Source organism: Dreissena polymorpha, chromosome 16 (assembly GCF_020536995.1).
Source record: "Dreissena polymorpha isolate Duluth1 chromosome 16, UMN_Dpol_1.0, whole genome shotgun sequence".
Lineage (NCBI taxonomy): Eukaryota > Metazoa > Mollusca > Bivalvia > Myida > Dreissenidae > Dreissena > Dreissena polymorpha.
Window position 1 is genome coordinate 16,492,251 of NC_068370.1, and position 24,552 is coordinate 16,516,802.

General features: G+C 32.0%; 1 protein-coding gene across 1 annotated transcript; it reads right to left on the reverse strand.

Moving 5' to 3' along the window:
• Window positions 1–2,382: 2,382 nt before the first annotated feature.
• On the reverse strand, window positions 2,383–4,843 carry LOC127862640 (uncharacterized). Its single transcript, XM_052401843.1, has one exon. It carries the CDS (start codon window positions 4,635–4,637, stop codon window positions 2,931–2,933), a length of 1,707 nt encoding a protein of 568 aa, XP_052257803.1. The 5' UTR covers window positions 4,638–4,843; the 3' UTR covers window positions 2,383–2,930.
• Between the last annotated feature and the right edge of the window lie 19,709 nt (window positions 4,844–24,552).

The window sequence follows — 24,552 nt, forward strand, 5'->3', positions numbered from 1 at the left end:
TGTACACTAGCATGATTTTTAGCTCATCTATTTTTTGAAAAAAGGAGCTATTGTCATCACCTGAACGTCGGCGTCTGCGTCGGCGTCGGCGTCCGGTTAAGTTTTGAGTTTAGCTCCACTTTTCTCATAAAGTATCAAAGCTATTGCATTCAAACTTGGTACACTAACTTACTATCGATAACTATGGCTGGCATATTGACAGAATTATGAGTCCTTTTTATAAAAAAAAAATTGAAAAATTTGTTACGTTTTGTGTTTAGGTCCACTTTATTCCTAAAGTATCAAAGCTATTGCTTTCATAATTGCAACACTTACTAAATATCATAAGGGGACTGGGCAGGCAAAGTTATGTTACTCTTGCTGACATTTTGACAGAATTATGTGCCATTTGTATACTTAGAAAATTGTTTTTTTTTGTAAAGTTGTGTGTTTTGGTTCACTTTTCTCCTAAAGTATCATACCTGTTGCTTTCAGACTTGGAACACTCGCTAACTATCATAAGAGGATTGTAATGGACAAGTTGCATACCTCTGGGTGGCATTTTGACGGACTTATTGCCCTTTATTGACTTAGTAACTTTGAATATTTGGTTAAATTTTGTGTTTAGATCCCCTTTACTTCTTAAGTATCAAGACTATTGCTTTCAAACTTCAAATACTTTCATTCTATCATGAGGGTACTATACCTGGCAAGTTGAATTTGACCTTGACTCAAGGACAAATTATTAAATTTGGCTATAATTGCCATAACTTCTTTATTTATGATAAGATTTTATTCATACTTTGACAAAACAACACTTACCTGACATTCCATAATAGACTCCACCCAAACCATCCCCCACGACCCACCCCAGAATCCCCCCCCCGATTTTTTTTTTTTTTAAAGATCATCTAAGAAATCACCACACCCTCAAATTATACCCCCCTCTCACCCCGACCCTCCCATTTTTTAAACATGGTTAAAAAATCACAAAAATTTTGTTTTTTTAATATATAATGTTTTAAAGACCGTCAAACAATCCCACCCAAGAATCCCCACTCACCCCCGGTTATTTTTTATTATTTTTGGAAGATAATGTAATAAATGACCACACCCCACACTATACACCCCTATCTACCCACCCTAACTTCTTTTTGATTGAAGTATTAAGATAGGTCCCTTCACCTTTAACATGAAAAATAGATGAGCGGTCTGCACCCGCTAGGCGATGCTCTTGTTGTTATTTGATGTTGTCTTTATGGTTACTTCACGCCAAGACGGTCTTTCAAATAAAAACAACGATCAGGCAATTTTTCGTATTATTTTGTAGAGATTATATCATACATAAACATGCAGTAGTGAAGCTATTAAAAATACACATTCCATTTTAACTTCATATCCTACATATGTTCGATCCCTGTAGTTTCGGGAAATATCTTGGGTTATTATTTTAATTATGTCTGTGGTATTTTTGTAATTGTTTTCCCTCTATTTCCGATAGCTTCCGTAGCTTCAATAGTTTAGCTGCCTTACACGGTACATGAAGCAGACGTTTATTTCCGTTTCGTTGTGTATTATTGACTGATTGACTGTATTTATTTTCAATCAATCAAATATAATTGTTCATGGAAGGTGTGTTTGTACAGTATGAGCGTATGGGAGTTCCTCGCTATCAAACACAGTTGTCCATTATGCAAACATCTAATGAAGTACATGCTAATTGTAAAGTACACAGATCTGCTACAATTAAAAGTCATCATTACCACGCAGTTCTACATATAATAGAGGTTTACATTTGAACAAGTTATTAAGGATGTAAGTCACTCAGGAGAATGTCAATACAAGTATTATGTATAAACAAATTGGTTCAACAGGTGTAAGTCATGTTGTATTAACATGTGAAGTCCGCGCTCTATAAATGGATTGATATTAATCAATGAATTTGAAAACATGTATTGTAGAGTTTAATGCCTTTCTCCTGGCTGTATGTAATGAGATTATAACATTTCTGAACGAATGCTGTCTCCAGACAGAACTCGACCGATTGTCTGTCATCATTTTCGAATGAAACACATAATATATTCCAAATGTACAATTTTAATATTAAGTGCATATCAAAATTTTAAACATGCCTAGGTCACATACAAAAAAACAACTAATAGTTAACCTCTAAATTGATATCATCGTGAACTATGATAAAATATAGCTAGATATTTATCAATGGTTTAGTATATACATGTACCATTAATATTTATATAGCGTGTTCATCAATATAATATATGCATAAAATGTGTTTTTTGTTGAAAAGGTATGTCATGGTATAATTAGATATATTTAGATCATTACAACAACATCAGAGTTCGAATAATATGTAGCCAAAGAATGTTGATATTTGTTAAAGTAGCTATACAATGTGCATTATTCTAAGAACATTGTATCAATACAAATCCATTTATTATAATAACTAATCTTAAAAAAATAAGTGATTATAAATTTTATCATTTTATCTTTTCATACTAGTGTTATGCTTTTTGAAACTATTACAAAAGTTTTGATCGTTACAAACCAGTATGCTTCGTTAAAAAGCAAAGATTAAACAAACCTGAACTGAAAACTGTAATATACATACCCTAACATAAAGTTACTGGAGAGATTTAAAATTGCAATGTAGTCTGAGTGTTAAATTTACAGAAAACTGTTTAAGGATCGGTGATTTATGCATTTATTAAACACCGTTCGTAGACCGTCTAGTAATTTTCTATTTACAAATAAACTTGCACGTAATGTTAAAATACTGCTTAGGCTTACCAAATTAAATATTCTATTGAACATGAGAAGTCGACTTAATGCAATGATGAAACGTTCAGACATGCACCATTTATAAAATAATACTGTTGGTTAATCATAAAACTGGCAACAATTTCGTTGTTCAAGTTATCTTGTTTATTATTTTACGTGTTTGACTTATTGTTCAGTTCAAAGTTTTTCATCATATCGTCAGTCAAATTCAGAGAATCTAAAGAAATAACGTCTGAATCTGTTTCTTGTAGTAATAAATGCTTTCCAACTTGAGGTAAATTAGAATCACTTTTGCATACCATAATACTCGTTTTAAAGCGTCCAAACAACTTACTCGGCGTTAAGGGGTGGTACGCATGTTTTGGCGGCGAGTGTGTGCTATTATCATCCGCGTGTCCCTCTACACTTTGAGTAAGTGAACCCATCCGGGAATCGGAATTAGTCACACTGTTGAACGACCTTTTATAAAACACAATTGGTTCGGTATTTCGTCTTTCGTTTGAAGACGACGGAATGTTTTCCCACGATAAATTTAACGATTCTTCCGGCGAATCCATACCAAGTGCATGTAGTTCGCAGAAACCCGTTTCATCACACTTGCAAGAATCAATATTGCCACGACGTCGGTCTTGAGGAATACCAAAACCCCCTGAATCTGTACCTTTATCAATGTCTATATAACACATATGTGTTGCTGGTGATAAACAAATTTCGTTGTTTGGAATAAGGTTAATATCAGTATCTATATTGATTATAGAATCATCTAGGTAACCATCGTAGTTTGGTGATTGCCCAGGCTCAGTACGCGAACAATTTAGCTCGGGTAAAAATCCGCCAGACATGTAAGATTTGTCTTTTTCTCGATGAACAATCACAGTTGTCACATGAGTATTTCTATCATGGGTATCCAAAGAGGAGTGTTTTTTCAAAGGTGGCCTTACTCGTGAATCAATCGCCAAGTCAGTAAACGCTGGGTTGTCCAGACCATTATTGCTCAATATTTTAACTGGAACTTTTATGGGTTCTTTTGGCGATAATGTTGTCTCTTTGGCATCGCTTTTATTTCCTTGCAATTGATAAATACTTGGCACGCTTTCTTTGTGTCTTATATTCGGCAGCGACGACGTTTTCATCCATGTATCGTTGTATGTCAGTTTCTTAATCGATGGCCTCCGATATTTTGGGTGATGTGTTCTCTCAGTCTGACTCTCACGACTGTGTTTCCGTTTTCGCCGTTGAAAATCATGAGAAAGTCTCCTTCCAAATGACAGCAAACTTCCACTGCGTGAAAGTGAAAAAGAAAATCGACTTTTGTTTTTCCTTCTTACTGTTGGTTTGAGCGGCACTTCAATTCCGCGAAAATAATTCTTGCGAAATTCTTCAATAATACGATCATATATCTGGTTTTTTGCTCGTTGTTTAGGATGTACCTTTGGTAAAATATTATTAAAATATCTATCCTTAATTTCGCAAAACAAAACTATAACAACCATAACTAAGAAAACTCCAAGCCCCATGAGAATCGGTCCTATATACACAAGTACACGTAAAGGTCCAGGTTCACCTAAAACGCTCGGTACAGCCGATGGTGATGTAACATTGAAATTAATTGTATTATTGTTCGATCTATACCAAGGTAACAGTATCCCTGGTTTGTAACCGATGATTGTCATTACTATTCCCCCCGAAACAATTATGCAACCAATGCATGTAACGAAAATAGTCCTCACACAATAAGGCGTGTGCAAGATATCTGAAACATGAAAAACATGTTTGGGGACAATCGGCCCCTTTCGCGGTTGTTTCGACTTATGTTTGTCACCGATGGTAACATGCGCTCTTGTTATATACACTGGCATCACGCAGACAACGAACACGTGGCAAACATGTTTTCCTTTTTGAAGAAGAGATTAAGTTTTAACTTAATAAATACCATTTTTGTTATCTTTTCAGAAGAGATGTTCTGCTAGAAAATTCATGCGGATTGATTATAATCACATAAGTTTTCGATTTCATGATAAAACATGCATGTGGATTGACTATAAAATAAGTCTATGTGATGTTCTCAAACGTACAGTTCTTACAAAATCTTATTTCGATAGTGCAATCCGTTTGCGATGAAATCGTCCACAAATTATTTCGCTGATTAGCACGAATAATTCAAATCTAACTATTCCGTTGTGTGTGTGTCAGTAGGTAATGTCGATCAGATGCACATCACCCGTTTCCGCGTTCAGATAATGTCATCATCTGGATTTCGTTGATGGTATGCTTTCACGCGATATTACCTGAGTCCCCCATTTACTTGCCATATATTTAGCAGGTCTCATTGATTCACTCAGGACAATTACCTTCGTATCTGGCTTAGCCAGAATGCCTCCGCAACAGGGAAATGTCCTCAGCTCTGTTACTGAAATGAGAGAACATACATAATATCATACGTTGCAATCGTGAGCGTCACAGATTGTTTTACATTTAATATATATTTATTTATCGTGATGTATTTATGGAAAATTAGTATTTGTATGATGAATGTTTTAATTAAAAAAGATTGAAGATGAGAAGAAAGCCCCTTTCGATGGTTGAGTGTTTTTTTAATGAAAATAGTTCATTCTCATACAATAACTATACTTCATTTCGATTTGGTAAATGTGTCCTTTCCGCAAAAAAATACATCACAAATCTAGGAAAACCGCTGCGAATTAATCGTTATAGCTGAATCCGTCTAAGAAATATTATTGCTATCAATAGAGTTCTCTTTCCAGTTTTATTGACAACGAATATCCTGATTCAGAGAAGAATGTTCAATAGTAGCATTAGGCCAAGTTCCGTCTGGCAACGAAAAGTCATGCTGAGTAATTGAACCCTTTCAGTGGAATGTACATGATAACATCAAGTCGTGATAATACCAGTAGTAATACTGGATGTCTGACGCTACAATTATTGTCATCGGAAAGATAGATGGTGATTTTGCACATGGCTACGATTGGTTTTACATTGTACTTAGACAATTCTGATTCCGTAATAAAACATCGATTTCAGACAACTATTAAATGTTAGTAAATTGATTCCCAGTATTTTTACGATTGTATATTTGACATTTCGTGCATTTCACAAACTCTGTATCAATTGTTTTATTTTATATTTGGCTAACGAAGAAATCGAATATAATTTTATCAAGTTATAGTTATATTGTAAAACAGCGACTTCAACCATGGGATTTATGCAGTTTCTTTTATAGCCGTGTTTGCCGCTTTTTATAGTAAAGGGTAGATCAGCTGGAATTTCTTTTCGGTAAGACTCTTTTTGGAAGTTTCTGCTCTTTTGTACGTGATCATTCTTAATATATATATATATATGTATATATGTATATATATATATATATATATATATATATATATATATATATATATATATATATATATATATATATATATATATATATATATATATATATATATATATATATACCGCTTTTTACAGTAAAGGGTAGATCAGCTGGAATTTCTTTTCGGTAAGACTCTTTTTGGAAGTTTCTGCTCTTTTGTACGTGATCATTCTTTATATATATATATATATATATATATATATATATATATATATATATATATATATATATATATATATATATATATATATATATGACAAAAGCAGTGATGTAATATGACTCTCATTGGAAAATATCACAGGAAAGATGTTCAAACATGTATACGCATATCTTTTGGGTATATTCTTCAAGTTTTCTCCTAAGATAAATAATAGCAGCATTATGATTTATTATTATTTATTTATTTATCAATAATAAACATCAACACACATTCGTAAGGCTTTCAGGCGCTTTAATTTAGACTTTTTATGTCGTTTTTGTTTAAATGGCAGATACAATTTGGGTCGAATTCATGAAGTAATAAATTTATTTCAGACGTTTGCTTTTTGACCTTAGAAACAAATGTTTGATACCCGATGGAAAAATATTGTTTATGTTTTTTTTGTTTCAGTCGATTAAAATACGTGCATTTGCATCAAACATCGAAAACACGCATTGAAATAAAAAAAATCTAATGAGAGTACTCATAATATTAATATTTATCAGATGCTATACCCTGTTTCCCATGTAATACAACCATTACATAATTTTTATATTACACATGTGTAATACAACATTTTGAAGCGTTTTCATTGGCTTAGTTTTCGTTTATTGACCAATTGCATTTTGCAATTTTGCCGAAATGACGTTGCAACGTCAAATGAGGTCACGAAATGTAAACAACATTCGGGATTTATCATTATGTTTGCGTAAATATTTATTAAAATTTCTCATTTAAAAGCATGTGATAACAAGATCTGACACTCGTCGTCATATCATACCATATTTTATTAAGCTCGTTCAGGAAATTCGTTAGTAAGCTCGCCAAAGGCTCGCATACTAACAAAATTCCTGAACTCGTTTAATAAAATATGTTATGATATGACATCTCGTGCCAGATCCTATATATATAGTAATCACATTAACGAAACACAGTTACTATCAAATTAATTATACGTATTTCATACTGATATATGCAGTTAAATTTTATTATTATAAAACAGTTCAAGGTGGTGAATGCTGATCACTCATTTTGAAAAATAATCATGATTAACAGTAGCATGGTGTGACAATGATGTAAACATGTTCGTCAACAAATATTGTACATGTCTTTAAAGCACCAAAAGTTTCTTCTGCAATCAAAAGTATGAAGAGTTGTGCGGTGTGAACAGGTAAACAAGTTATAAATAAATAACCACGAATATCCACTTCAATATTTATATTTATTTGCTTTGCAAAATAATGTTTCAATTGTTATTTTATATCCATTTTGTTAAATAACGAATACTAGTTTGTTATATGTATATATTGTTATAAAGGAACTATTTTACACTGCTCTGGTAAAATATTTTCTTAATTGCAGAATTTTAAACCCATGATTGCATATTATGACGGCTATTAAATGCATTTTATAATATTATATTTTATTTTTTTATTTATTTTATTGTATAATATTATAAACGAAAACCCACAACCACGTCAAGATATCTTTACATATGCACACATTAGTACATGATCATTGCCTATCAACTAATATTTTGAGAATGGATTCCAACCAACTTTTTAAAAATCTCTAGCAGGACTTATTGTTGGAGATGATTTCTGTAAATTAAGCCGCGTAGCTTTCCAACGTTAACGTTCATTATTGCACATTTTACTTTAATATTCAGACGACAGATTTTCACGAAAAAACAACAACAGAAATACACAACATTTCCCATCGGTAAAAAAATGCTTTACGTCATTAAGATCATTTTGCTGCCTCGTAACACTTGAATGTTTAGTAGGCTGATTCGAATTTGTTTATACAACTACTGACCAGGCATCAATAATGTATCTCGATATGGATTGGAAACATTACTTGTCGCACAATTTACAACGGCTGGGTAAGTTCTCTATAAATTATTATACATTAATCAATTCTTTACAGCAACTACAAATGTTCTTCAAAATATCAAAAACTAATTTTTTTTTACTCTTAGGGGTTAAACATATCCCCTATTTGCCGATTTATTTGAATGTGTTACACATTATTAAATATTCCATTTGACAACAAACACTATCTTGTTGTGTGAAATTTGCTTGTATACTCAAACTATCAGATTTTAAAACATACCTTAAGCACAACGGTATCCGTAACTCTAAATGAACCGTTTGATACACGCTTATTGGAACATACATACAATAATATTTATATTCATATGCATTGACATATGTGTCGAACGGAAATATCAGATAAACATTAACTATAATCCATATATAATGATCTCTACAAGAGTTTTCTTGCTTATTAGCCACGACTGTTTGAAATGTACACGCATGTATCGGAATTGCCACAGTACTATGGCCTGATATGTCATGTCAATTGAAAACCAATAATCCTCAATCGTGAATCTAGGCTCGCGTGAACATGGCAACTGGAACAACGTATGAACACTTACATGCGGTATCATTAATTCAGTTTGGCATACATTCTTATAAACACGTGTATAACCGATATACAAACACAGCAATAAATGCACTTATAATTGAAATATATTCTTCTTCGTGCAATTATTCCTCAGTCTATATAAAATAAGGCGTGCTTATAATAAAAACATGCCTATAATAGTTGACAAAATCGCTCAGTGTAAAATGTTTTATTAATTAACTTTATAATATTAGACGAGAATGTGTTCAATTTGTTCGCCCAATACAAGTCGAGAATCGCCAATAAAGCTCGAAACTCGCATTACACGAGAAAAAGGCGGCCAATATGGGAAAAACACGGCCAATACGGAAAAAGGTCGGCCAATACGAGATTCAGCCAATCAGAAACCAGGAAAAACTCGACATTATATTATAATCTAAAATGTCGACAATTTTCGACGCCATTTTGAAGTTAAATTCTTAGTTTGGTGCTTAAGTTTAAACCTTTAAAAATATACTTACAGTACTCAGCCCCAAATATTTTCAGCTCCCTTTTACGACAATAACAATAGCGCAGTGTAACCACAACAGTAAGGTTCAATATTGAACGCACATAAATAACAACTTAACAATGAGCGCCGAAAGCAAAATTAATTCGAAATCATGGAGGATTTACACATTAAAAATGCAATTCCTAATGGCAATAAGTAAGTTTACAATCCTTATTATCTTTCTGAGTTGTATTAAAAACAGCGGTAGTGTATCCAGTGTGGCAGGAATGTTATTCAGGTAAATTTTGCATAATTTTGCGACCTGTCAAATTGTGACTAGTGTAGTGTTCCTGCATAATGTAATGTCTAGAAAGCTTCTGTCATCATGTACTGAGTTTAAATGCTATTGTTTCTATGCTTTATCAGTAATATCGCCTTCATATTACAATATTAATTAAATAATAATTATTCTTATGAAATGAAATGCATGGAACATTTGTTTCCTCTTGCAACAATATTAAATTTTCGTTTTAAATTAACACGATATAAAAGGTAGGCTAGATTGAACTTAACCGGTACGCAGTTGTTTACCACTATCGACAAAGCGGGGGTTTCGGAGCGTAGCCCCCGATACTTAAGAAATATATAGGATAAAAATGATTATTAGGTGTTACGTTAGATGTTGAACGCTTAGCATTGATACAATTATACGATTGTCTATTCTTTTTTACATATCGGTAAAGTTCAAATGTCCCAAAAGGTATTTTGGTGTACATAACATTTTCAAAGCATTTTGCATGGGATATAAACAGGTTAAAAGTTGTATAAAACATAAAATTTTGATATTTTTCAAAACTTTATACTACATTTAATAGCAAAAACCTGTAATTCGAAAGTGAAATTCAAGCTTTTCTTGCTGAATCATATTATAAAGTTACTTAATAAAATTGTCATTAATTAGTTGAATTCATATTGGCTTTTTTATTGAGCTTTAGACAGGCCAAAACGGCTATCTTCAGCTCAATAACAAAGCCAATATGAATTCAACTAATTAATAACATTATAGTATAGAATCAAACACTTGCCTAAGTACATGTATATAGACCTGCCCCGTTCCTAATATTAAAACAGTGAATACATGTATGTATAGAAATGTTGTACATTTCAACATAGATAGACTATTCTGTTAGTTTCATACAAGCTGGATCGTCAAAATATAGGATCTTGCATGAGTGGTCGTTTTGTATTGAATTGATTAAACAAGTCATCTAAATACAGATAAAAACGAGGCTTGCCGAGTTTTTATCTTTTTTTAGATGACGAGTTTAATCAATTCAATACAAAATGACCACGAATCTAAGATTCTATTTATAACATAACTAACACATTTTCTTTTTCTTTTATGCTCTTTCCACCGTTTATTTACATTGTAAAAGAGTTTAACTGAAGAAATTCGCTGGAATAATGACGTCATTTCGGCAAAAATATGACGTCATTTCATAGTTATATAACTAGTGTAATAACACCCGTGTAATAAACAAAGTTGAGCATTACGCTATTTCACTCCTAGAGCGTTTGTCATGTTATAATGCATTTTACAAAGACTTGTAAATAATGTTGACCCGCTTTTACATGATTAAGCTCAATCGCAACTCCAATATACCTCACTATTGAATGAAATTGAGAGATGTTTAAGCACTTGAAACAATTGTGTTGACTCAAAAAAATACAACTATAACAATACATAAGTGTTTATAAAGCACATATTTCACAGTGCATCTTTACCACTAAAATATAGAAAGCACGTCGGTTTGTTTTAATTGGGCGAGGGTTTTTAAATTATGATATGATCAAAGTAAATGCTTTATTGCTGATACCGTTATGTTGTATACCTCTTAACAGGAACCAGTTGTGTATGCCCATTTCGTTTGATAATATTGACTTACTTACGGCGTACTCTATGTCAATTGCACTGGTCATTAGTAAAGTGGTCGAGTATGCAAACACCTTTAATTGCACTTCTTACTAGTTAAGTACACAGATATGCTACACTTACAGGCAATTATTAAAATTACGTTCCATACATAATAGTCGTTAACATTTAAACAGTAGTTAAGGATGTTGGTCAATTCGGCCAATGTCAATACTCAAATTTGTTGTGCAACTTGCCAATATGAACCCCCTCAGAACAATAGATTTCTCTCAAAAATATACATCACATCAGGTCCTTATTATGTAAATGGAATGAATTCAGTTAGATCAAGCTTAAAAAAATCAAAAAAATTTTTTAACAGGGTATTTAACCCATATTCGGTCCTCTTCAAGCTGCTTTTTAAACCTTGCAATATCGATTTTAAAAGGAAAACATATTAAAACTACAGGAATTGTGGTGCTTGATTTATTCATATAGTTTCGGTTACTATACGATCCACAAAATACCTATAAAACAAATGTAAATATGTATTGCAATATAAGACGCTATATTAAATAAAAAGGTCGTCATTTGAAAGCGACAATACACGTTATTAGTGACATAGATATACATTCTTATAAATTAATCTCTTATATCACACATAAAAATGACGAAATTTGTTTAGTCAATAAGAATACTAGTCACAGACACGTGTGTATTTAAAATAAGGATGTTGGAAAATGTAATTATAAAACATAATCACAAAATTAGCTACTTTTTTAACACAGTTAAGTTCTAGCCGCAAGCCACACTAAATATCACGTCGACACAGCAGACAATTAGTAACACTTCTAGTCCGAAGAAACAATCTTAAGAACGTTACCTTAAAAATGATATGATGGCGGGTTATAAACCAGCGCATCTTCTGGAAACCCAATGCCCTTATGTCGCCATTCTTATGAAATATTGCTATGTAAAATAATAAAGTGTGTGATCAGTAATAAATCGATAAGCCAGTGTTTGAAGACTATTCACGTTTTTTTTTCATGTAAGAATTAAACGTACTTTAACCAATATGTTTCTAGGCTGAAGGACTATTTGACATTGTGTGTAAAAATACAATTCCACAAATCTTTCAAATATAAAATAACGGGCATTTTGTAATTGTTTTTGCGTGGATTGCATGACGAAAAAAACTTTCAGTAACAATTTAATACCAACATTTGAAAAAACAATTTTATAATGTTTATGTTATTAGGTTTGTTTTGAGGACGAATTAAACATAAAAAACCAACAACACTGATACATTGCAATATATGCAATGAGCAATCAATACAATACATATACATAAATGTCTTATTGCCTATGATGCTTTGATCAGTTCACTTCATATATCGTTTTTTATGTCCTACTATTTCTTGTTTGACAATATGAAAATGATCTTAATGAATATTATATTTCTAATTTAACTGTTAATGACTGTTCTCGTGAAATATTCTGACGTCTTTGGAAATTCTTTCAAAGGTACGTAAAAACTTAATTTGCAGAATGAGCTTGCTAATGATTAACTTTCGCAGCATGCGAATGTTAAACAAATTGCAGACAATAATGTTTATTGTTGTTACTATGCTTACTTTCAAAATGTTTGAGGAAGTTACTCGGTATATGTTCAGTATGTCATGTTATCTAGCCAATTGGAATATTCATTTATTCCTGATTAACGGGCCCGTTAAATATAAAGTAAGCAACGACTTCAAAAGATGTTTTAAAATATTTGGATGGGGTTACTCTGATGACAGAGCTTGGTGTCTGATGTGAAGCATATGCCATGTGTTTCACGAGCGGTACGAGCTGATGTAACAATACATTGCTGTTGCAAAGATCTACCATATTGTATTATTATTATTATTATTATTTTTTTTTATTATTATTGCAAACACACGCATTTAAATCAAATATAAGAATAAACTAAATTTTCTACTTTCGATAGTCGTTTATTGTCTTAAGTAAAGTAAAAGTAAATAAAATAAAATAATTGCTGAAGATAAACAATCAGAATTCTTTTTTGAGTGACCACTCCAATGTCGCACAGTTATGTGCTTAATATCGCCAACGTCTCGATACTGCTAATATAACGTTTGACGCACGTCATTCATGTTATGGCTCTTTAACCCGCATATATGGGTAAGGTAAGTTTGGAATTGATTTTCTAGCTTATGAGCATTCCCTTTAATTACATTGTTATTTTTCCAGAAGAGGCAACAAGTATTTAGTATTTGCCTCTTTTATAGCGGCTCTTTTTTTGGAAAATCGCTTTTGAGTTATTGTTGGACTACACAAAACTTGATACAAAATGACCGTTATAATGCAGTTACCCAAATCTGCATGCGTTCTGTATGTGTTTACTTTCAAAATGTTTGAGGAAGTTACTCGGTATATGTTCAGTATGTCATGTTATCTAGCCAATTGGAATATTCATTTATTCCTGATTAACGGGCCCGTTAAATATAAAGTAAGCAACGACTTCAAAAGATGTTTTAAAATATTTGGATGGGGTTACTCTGATGACAGAGCTTGGTGTCTGATGTGAAGCATATGCCATGTGTTTCACGAGCGGTACGAGCTGATGTAACAATACATTGCTGTTGCAAAGATCTACCATATTGTATTATTATTATTATTATTATTATTATTTTTTTTTTATTATTGCAAACACACGCATTTAAATCAAATATAAGAATAAACTAAATTTTCTACTTTCGATAGTCGTTTATTGTCTTAAGTAAAGTAAAAGTAAATAAAATAAAATAATTGCTGAAGATAAACAATCAGAATTCTTTTTTGAGTGACCACTCCAATGTCGCACAATTATGTGCTTAATATCGCCAACGTCTCGATACTGCTAATATAACTTTTGACGCACGTCATTCATGTTATGGCTCTTTAACCCGCATATATGGGTAAGGTAAGTTTGGAATTGATTTTCTAGCTTATGAGCATTCCCTTTAATTACATTGTTATTTTTCCAGAAGAGGCAACAAGTATTTAGTATTTGCCTCTTTTATAGCGGCTCTTTTTTTGGAAAATCGCTTTTGAGTTATTGTTGGACTACACAAAACTTGATACAAAATGACCGTTATAATGCAGTTACCCAAATCTGCATGCGTTCTGTTTGTGTTTACCAATTATGTCCATTGTAATTTTTTTAAAGTACTTTGTACTATTTGGTAAAATTTGTCTCTGCTTTGTGTAAATATAGTTTCAGTTTGTTTATAGTTATGTCGATATTTTTCTGTGTACTTATTTTGAAAGTTTTATCGCAATGTATCATTATTGCATCAACATAATCCGAAGATCGTATGAAGTATGTAATAATATAATTAAATAAATTATTCATCAACTGATATGTAATGCTATTCAATTTATCAATATATTGATCAAACATCTTTCTCAAAGAAGTGAGCTATCTGCATGGACATAGATAACGTTTTTCTTCACAAAAAAAGGTTGTCTCATTGAATAACAAATAAAATTAAGTGAATACTAATACTTGTCATATGTACAACTTATAGGTGTTATAAGAAAGAGTTTTGCCATGAGATTCACGCGTGGAGAAACAGGAAAACTTCTAAAAACATGTTGTGTACATTTTCAAGCGTTTTAGTAACATTAGTTTGTCTATCACTTAAAGCTTATTATAGTTATGATAATTGCAATTTATATGACATTTATTACGTCCACCGAAAAGAAACGAATGTTCATTTATAGAAAACTATGACTTATTATGTTGTTTGAATAGTCTGTATAATATCCGTAATTGATAAGTTGATTTCAATGAGTATTCTCCAGTTGTAATCTAATAACCGTTTAAGTCTGAAAAAGGATTAACCAGTGGCTGATATTATGTTTTATTTAATAAACCATTGAGTAGACACATTCATAATTTTAGTTCATCTTTTTGTTGTTAGTGTATGGCCGCAAAAACGTAAATAACCTCCACGCGTTCTTTAAGACATAACTTAGATTTCTTCCGCTGCTGTTAACGTAAATCAAATAAGATGAAGCAGAGAAATTCCGCGAATCTTGGGAAAATTATTGATGTCAAAGATTTATCACTTTGCCATCGCTAGCAGTCTATACGGATGTTCCTAAAAATGTTGACGATATACTTGAGTTTTTTTTTATTTATGGAAAGAATAATTGTTTACGTTGAACATCTACCATTGTATATAACGTTATCTGTAGTTATGACTTATATTGTTTATAACCATCTAGCCTAGTGCTACAAATGGATATGTATATCTTTCTTGTGTGTATTAAAAACATTGTGTGTACTTTTGCGTAGACTTTAAAATAATTTAATGTTGATTGATGATTTGTGTTAACAAGTTCATATAAGATCAAACAATTGAACAGTTGTTTACCATTTTTGATCCAGTTATTTAGGAACATTCGGATCGTTTATTTGAAACAAGCGTAAGCTATCTATTTACAGTATATACATTCACGTCAATGTCAATACGCTGATCTATACAACTAAAGCTGATATAATTACTATGTAACGTCTGGAAAAAAAAAATATACTTAATACACAATAACGATCTACAAGGCCATCGTAACATCCAACACTTTGCTCTTGTTCACGAAATGTTACATAATGAATATCGCATATGTATATGTAATAGTCCTTAACATAACCCGACAAAAAATATTTTTTCTATGAATATTTATACCACTGTAAACGATTGCAATAGATAATGAACGAACATGTCATTTGTTCAACTACGCATGCACTTAAAGCGGTTGTGTTATCGAAAAGTCGCGTGAATGTAACGTCGATTCTTTCAGAATGAGCTTATTTTATATGTTGATGTATTTCAAAAAAATTGATAGTAATTCAAACGGAATATTACAGGCTTAATACCATGAACATCACACAATGTGTCAAAATTTGGTCTTATTTGGATAAAACCTTGTACAAATTTGGTGCATTTAAATTTTTAATCTACGACTTTTTAATAAGATAGTCATTAGGATGCATTAACTACTATGCCATTGAGGAACACTTTTCGTACTCAGATTCTGAAACAGAAATGAATGTATGGAATGCACTTTTAATTCTAATCAAAGCGGATTTCTGGCAAATTATTTGGTCATTTGTTTTGATGCCATATATATAACAAAACATTAAAAAAAAAATGTTAGTCTTTGTAACACATTCAATATAAAATAAATAGGGTTTACTATAAGGTTCATATTTTTATTTTTTTAATTCGATTCGGATAACGCAATGTTTTTAAATAAATGTAGATTTAATTTTAAATTGTATCATAATGAGTGTGATCTACGTAAACGCTCAAACATAACACTTTTATGAATCGAGTTTTTAACTAAATCGCCCTATCTTTAAACGTAAACATTCGCAAGTTTGAGAACATTGATTTTTTTCGGAAACTACATTTTCGGACATCTTTAAACAGAAAAACATGTTTTGTGACTATGTTTTTTTTGACAATCGCATTTTCCTCTATGATTAAACTATTGTTAATTTCGGACAGATGCATTGTATCAGAATTCATCTTATTTGCGTTGATCCCTTGACACTTCACACATGTCTTTTTACAAACGGAATAAAACCGTAAAATAAAACTTCAGATTAATACAAGACGCCAGTGGACCGCTGCATTTGCTTTATAAGGTTGAATAGGCAAGAACTTGATTTAGGTAACGATTTCACCTGATAGCTTTTCGTAGTTACGCAGTTGAAATTAAATTCGTAATAAAACAAAAAGTGCTTCTTTATGTTTTCAAATATTTATTTGTCTAATTTAAATATCAAATGTTGTTGTACTTTAGTGACAACTATCATAATCCCATTATAGTCCGAAATGTATTTCATAAACATTAAATAATAACAAAGCACAATAAATATAATTTACTTTGATATGTTTATAGTCAACAGAGCTGCACTTATCATCACAGAAAGGTACTTATCATCACAGAAATAACTTTTAACATAAAGGGTTCAACTTTAGGGCCACATTCCTCCGCTATAAATATTAAGCGTGTAAAGTATGCTAAAAGTTTTATTGGCCAACATTTAAAGTATAATAAGCAAACTGACTGTATGAATAAATAGTAATTTAATAACCAAAGGTTTAAACTAAAGAATGATTTTTATTCTTGTGTAACGTCTAGAGTAAATGATACATTTATCCAAAATTGAATGTAAGAACTTAACATCAAGAGCATTAACTTAAAGTCAGTTTCGTAAATTTAAATTGCAACCTTACCTTACTTAAAACGTTCGTATAATAACGTTTAGGTGTGATCTTTGATGATTCAGGGTTTCATCTCATGAATAAGAAATTGAATCAGGCATATGGTATAAACCTGAATGTATATAACGTTTCAAGAAAGAAAATGTCAAAATTACAATGTTCGAAAGGATGAATATACTATTTTTTTTAGAATGTTCCATATATGATGATATTAGAATATTGTATATAAATAAATATTGCTGGAAAATACCAAACATTAAAAGGTTTATTGCTTTTTTATGTAATCCTATAATACAAGAACCAATATAAACTTAGCCGTGTTTGTACATAAAGTATGTTATAATCCAATTATCATAGACCCATTCACGTATTGACACTTTAATAAAAAACTTATTAAACTCAATAGTGAACACATTTTAAATACCCTTAGATACGTGACTATGTTTTAAACACGTATACTAATGGACTGTATGTTCTATTGTACATTGGATAAACCAACAAACCATATACCATAGTATATTAATGATTATCTCTGTAAAAGTATATGAATAATTATCTTGTACTCTGGCGTCAAAGTTCACACTTTAGTAACGTAGACGAAATATGTTCAGGGCGTCTCTAAATTTTCGGAAATTTACATTTGGGAACATTTGTATTAATCTTATTCGAAACGAAAAAAGAAATGATATTTTTCAAGGATCCAAAAACTTGTGAGTATAATGCTAGTTGCAGTAAAATAATGTATCCAATATGCTCTGACTCATTTGCACCACGTGCATGCGAAGTGTCCTCAGGTGAAAATTAGTGTACTTACAATATTGTTTATCTTCAGCAATTATTTTATTTTATTTACTTTTACTTTACTTAAAAAATCATTTTAAACGCTTTGACAATTGTTTAACTTTTATATAAGTATTGCCTTTTCCCTATCCCCTATTTTGAAGCCTCCTTGCATATGTATACAAATATGCATTATATTATATTATTACCAATAATGTTCCATAAATGAATACTTCATATATAAATGTTATTTTTAATAAATATTACCTTCACCGTTTCAACCTCATTACATTTTATCTTCAGCGTTGCATTAAAAATGTTAATATAATCTTCAAACACATATTATTCGTTAAATTCGTGCAAGGTGAAAATTAACATAATTTAATATTATACAAAAAGGAACATTTCTTCGCAACTTGTTTACTGTGCACTTAAGTCATATGTATGCAAAATTACCGACCAAGATTATCGACCGATAAAGGAATAGAATTCAATAGTACACTGGGATATGGTTTATTCGATTACATACACCAATATAGAAAGCCTGAAAATCCTATGTTGACGGAACCTTCATTCATACGTTCATCGACATGACAGCGCACTTTTACTCAGATATATTAATACACACATGTTTCAATTTTTTCTAATCAGTGCTGATTTCAAAGGTTAGTAAGCAATTGGAGGAGGAATAATGGCTTATTGGTTATCGGAAGTAAGTGCACTCCTAATACTTATTGCTTTTTAAATACCTATATACGATTTTTAAATGCTGTGTTACTATTCTTTTTCAATTTCTAAAGCTTATTTTCAGTTGTTATTTGTTTTATTCATATTATGTGCTTCACTGGTTACGATCTTTATTCTATACTGTCGTGCATGTTTAATGGCATGGCATTGTTATTTTCAAGAGGCAATGTATTATTAAATTTAACATGAACGTTGTACAACATGTTAATAATGTGTAACATATATGCATTCAAAAACGCATTGAATGCTCTAGTCTTCACAGACTATTAAAACGTAAAGCATTTATCCAGTTTGAGATAAAAACTAATCGGACTTAACAAACACTCAACACTTATATGTCGTTGATGTGTAGAACAACCATTTTTATTTGTGAGCAAAGCTCACAAATAATGCAGACGCAATTTTGCAAATCATTATGGATCAGTATGGGCTTAAGTACGGCAGGAACCGTAACCCGTGACTGCCTGTGTGCATAACTCCAGTAAACTTTAGCAGACGATAATGCTAAAACGTCTGCTTTAATCACCGCATCTACCTGTTCTCACTGTAACAGTACATAGAGTGTATTTAACAACTTGTAACAAGACAACGTTGGCCAGTCTAGTGTTTATCATTGAAATCTGTACATTGTGGCTGCTTTCAGGGAAAACGGGGCTTAAAAGCCGGATCTCACTTGCTTGATTTTGGGGTGGTAACATATTAACCAACATTAACTAGTAAGCTGGATTTATCTGCCAGTGTTTTGCTTCTAACTTTAGAGTGTTTATAAATAGAAACACGTGTTTGAGCAGACAGCATTTGGTATACTGTTGAATCTGTATTTACATGTAAACTTGATTTAAGTAATTCGCTAGCTACTGGCTGAGAGAAGTTCATAACCTTTCAAGTGGGCGGTGCTTAGCATTAACAGGGAAATTTGAATTTCAAGCAGACAACAAAAAACTTTTTCTGTAAGTCAATACTTATATAACTTTCAACCACCAAATTACACTATACTAAAGTAAATGTATGCCAAATTTAATTGGAAAATATTAAATACAAACTTAAATATTATAAAAATAACCATTTTTGTATTCTGCTGTTTACACACCAGTGTACAACTGAAAAGTAGACATTTTGTGAGTTTGTGGCCCTTTTATACTGCTTCTCTGGTGTTTAATGCATGTCAAATAAGATTAGCCTGTGCACACTGATTAGCTATATCAATGATTTGAAAAAAACAAAACACATCTCGACCTGTGTTTTAAGACACAATCTTTATAAATTTGAATGGTTGTGATCATTTCAAACTTGCGATATAAAAAGTTACAACATAATTTTGAAAATTTAGTTGCGTCTAAGATAATACAACAGCGAAGCCACATTAATCATACGGTTGTGGCACTTAGTTCGTGATCCGCAGACTTTGTCGTTTCCTATTATCTTAGGATCCGTACAGTATAATGTTCCTTAACAGCGAACATAAACTTACAATGACGCTGTCAAATGGTCAATTTTGTTTGAAACATCGCTTGATGTATGATACATATTTCAATGCTTTGAACATCACGCTCTATTGGCAATTAGAGCAAGTACGCAAGCTTGAGTTTCAATTGCCTTTTCAGTCACTAGCAGACTGCAGTGGAATTGATTACAAAGCACACCGCCTTTATAGCCAGTGACATAAAACATTCAAAGCGGATTGAATGAGCGGTAAGTCACGCGGGATTTATTGTGAAATATCTAATATGAATCAGTTGAATATAGTTGCTTGAATTCAGATGTTTAAAAGCGGACTTAAAACGGATCGAAAAGTAGTACAGTTGTTCGGAGAGTAAGCATTGGTATATGTTGTTCAAGTATATCGAGTTGAGATCTTTGCAGTATACATAAAAGCATAATACATTTGAAGTTTGTATCCTTCCTGTAGGGCTACGAATCTTAATTACGTTTCTTTTCGAAACAGTGATGGTAAAACTGAATGAAGTTTAACATCACGTTTTCTTTCTCCTGATCGATCTGATATAATTATGGATTTAAAACTTGTAATGTAAAGTATATCTTGCTTGTTAAACAAACTCCTTAATTAAGTTTATAAATACATATTTTAACAGGTAATCATTGACTTATACAACATTCTCAAAACAGCTTTTCTTTATGCTCTAACTTTGCTAGTGTTTATATTTCCAGTATATATGCCGGCATTATGATTTTCTACGTGCATTAAGTAGATTAGCTGTTTGATTTCTTCGCCTTCTATCAACAAAATCGATTTACGGATGTCTTCAATAATATAATGCTGTATCACTCCTGCGAACAGGTTTTTGGTTTTAATTTATTTAAGCTAAAATAAGTATAAATATACATATTCAAAGACGGTCATGATATTTTATTGTTATTTAATATCAAGAATACTTTCTAGCGCTTATCCGAATAGTTTAAATATTGACTCTACTCATAGAAGGATACTCACGTTCGGCCAATAAACTTCACTTGTATGCTATAATGCGTCGTGCATTCGCACACACGGTATTTTGCCACGGGATCAGAACACATTATTGAGAATATACATGAAATATGTTCTTGATGAAGACTATATTGTTATCATAAAATATTTCTTAAGTTTTTCCTGTATTTGTATTAAAATATATTAAATGTAATACTAAATCAATATTGAAAATGACCTCTTCGACGAATAATGTTAATTATAATTGTTCCTTTGAATTTTACTTGATTATATGTATTACATGCTGTCTAAAATTTGGTATATAAGCATAGCTACAACGGTAGCCATTTTATCCGGAAATGAGTTCATGTTAATCCAGCTCATAAATATTTTCTGATGTCAAGGAATGGGTTGATAAAACGGGAGAGGATAATTGGAAATGTGTGCTTTGAGAGTCTTTAAGTGTCACTTGATCAATAAATGGCATCATATTTACTTATTTATTAATTGTATAGTTTCTTTATGTAGAAAATATCATATGCAGATTTTCTCGTGAAATACATTTGATAAAAATGTTTATTTTCAGGCAGGGCATTTGCATATGGCCATGCATATCAAGAATACTACATGAACTGCGACCTGTAAAATCAACATCTACTGCTTCTCATTTATTTATCTCTGAAATTTCATTCGTTGCGTTTTTGTAATTGAACTTGTTAAATGCTACGAAGCATCTGCGCTGTTAGAGGGCGATTAGGAATGTTTGCTACTGCTTAATCTCTCTCTCTCTAGCGATGAGAGAGAGAGGAGAGAGAGAAGAGAGAGAGCGCGAGCGAGAGAGAGCGAGAGGAGAGAGAGCGAGAGAAGCGAGGAGCAACGCAGAGAGAAAAGGGAGCGCGAGAGAGAGAGAGAGTCCGCTCTCGAGAGCGAGAAGACGGAACCCAAGACCGAAAGAGAAGAGAAGAAAGGAAAGAAAAGAACGACAGAAAGCACGAAAGAAAGACACAAGAAAGAAAGAAGAGAAGAAAAAGCAAGGAAAAGAAGAAAGGAAAGCAAACAAAGAAAAGAAAAACAAGAACGCAAAGAAAGAAAGAAGAAAGAAAAAAGACAGCGCAGCGAAGACAGAACCCCCACCCTCCCGAAAGCCCTATCAAGACCTCCATCAGCCCTCCTCACCTCCCCCTCCACCTTCCTCCCTCCCTCCCTCTCTCTCTCTCTCTCTCTCTCTCTCTCTCTCTCTCTCTCATGTATCTCATGTCTCTATCACATAAATGAAGACTCTCAAAGCACACATTTCCAATTATCCTCTCCCGTTTTATCAACCCATTCCTTGACATCAGAAAATATTTATGAGCTGGATTAACATGAACTCATTTCCGGATAAAATGGCTACCGTTGTAGCTATGCTTATATACCAAATTTTAGACAGCATGTAATACATATAATCAAGTAAAATTCAAAGGAACAATTATAATTAACATTATTCGTCGAAGAGGTCATTTTCAATATTGATTTAGTATTACATTTAATATATTTTAATACAAATACAGGAAAAACTTAAGAAATATTTTATGATAACAATAAAGTCTTCATCAAGAACATATTTCATGTATATTCTCAATAATGTGTTCTGATCCCGTGGCAAAATACCGTGTGTGCGAATGCACGACGCATTATAGCATACAAGTGAAGTTTATTGGCCGAACGTGAGTATCCTTCTATGAGTAGAGTCAATATTTAAACTATTCGGATAAGCGCTAGAAAGTATTCTTGATATTAAATAACAATAAAATATCATGACCGTCTTTGAATATGTATATTTATACTTATTTTAGCTTAAATAAATTAAAACCAAAAACCTGTTCGCAGGAGTGATACAGCATTATATTATTGAAGACATCCGTAAATCGATTTTGTTGATAGAAGGCGAAGAAATCAAACAGCTAATCTACTTAATGCACGTAGAAAATCATAATGCCGGCATATATACTGGAAATATAAACACTAGCAAAGTTAGAGCATAAAGAAAAGCTGTTTTGAGAATGTTGTATAAGTCAATGATTACCTGTTAAAATATGTATTTATAAACTTAATTAAGGAGTTTGTTTAACAAGCAAGATATACTTTACATTACAAGTTTTAAATCCATAATTATATCAGATCGATCAGGAGAAAGAAAACGTGATGTTAAACTTCATTCAGTTTTACCATCACTGTTTCGAAAAGAAAACGTAATTAAGATTCGTAGCCCTACAGGAAGGATACAAACTTCAAATGTATTATGCTTTTATGTATACTGCAAAGATCTCAACTCGATATACTTGAACAACATATGCCAATGCTTACTCTCCGAACAACTGTACTACTTTTCGATCCGTTTTAAGTCCGCTTTTAAACATCTGAATTCAAGCAACTATATTCAACTGATTCATATTAGATATTTCACAATAAATCCCGCGTGACTTACCGCTCATTCAATCCGCTTTGAATGTTTTATGTCACTGGCTATAAAGGCGGTGTGCTTTGTAATCAATTCCACTGCAGTCTGCTAGTGACTGAAAAGGCAATTGAAACTCAAGCTTGCGTACTTGCTCTAATTGCCAATAGAGCGTGATGTTCAAAGCATTGAAATATGTATCATACATCAAGCGATGTTTCAAACAAAATTGACCATTTGACAGCGTCATTGTAAGTTTATGTTCGCTGTTAAGGAACATTATACTGTACGGATCCTAAGATAATAGGAAACGACAAAGTCTGCGGATCACGAACTAAGTGCCACAACCGTATGATTAATGTGGCTTCGCTGTTGTATTATCTTAGACGCAACTAAATTTTCAAAATTATGTTGTAACTTTTTATATCGCAAGTTTGAAATGATCACAACCATTCAAATTTATAAAGATTGTGTCTTAAAACACAGGTCGAGATGTGTTTTGTTTTTTTCAAATCATTGATATAGCTAATCAGTGTGCACAGGCTAATCTTATTTGACATGCATTAAACACCAGAGAAGCAGTATAAAAGGGCCACAAACTCACAAAATGTCTACTTTTCAGTTGTACACTGGTGTGTAAACAGCAGAATACAAAAATGGTTATTTTTATAATATTTAAGTTTGTATTTAATATTTTCCAATTAAA

Coding starts and splice junctions, on each gene's coding strand:
- LOC127862640 (XM_052401843.1), bottom strand. CDS start 4,637: ATGCCAGTGTATATAACAAGAGCGCATGTTACCATCGGTGACAAACAT.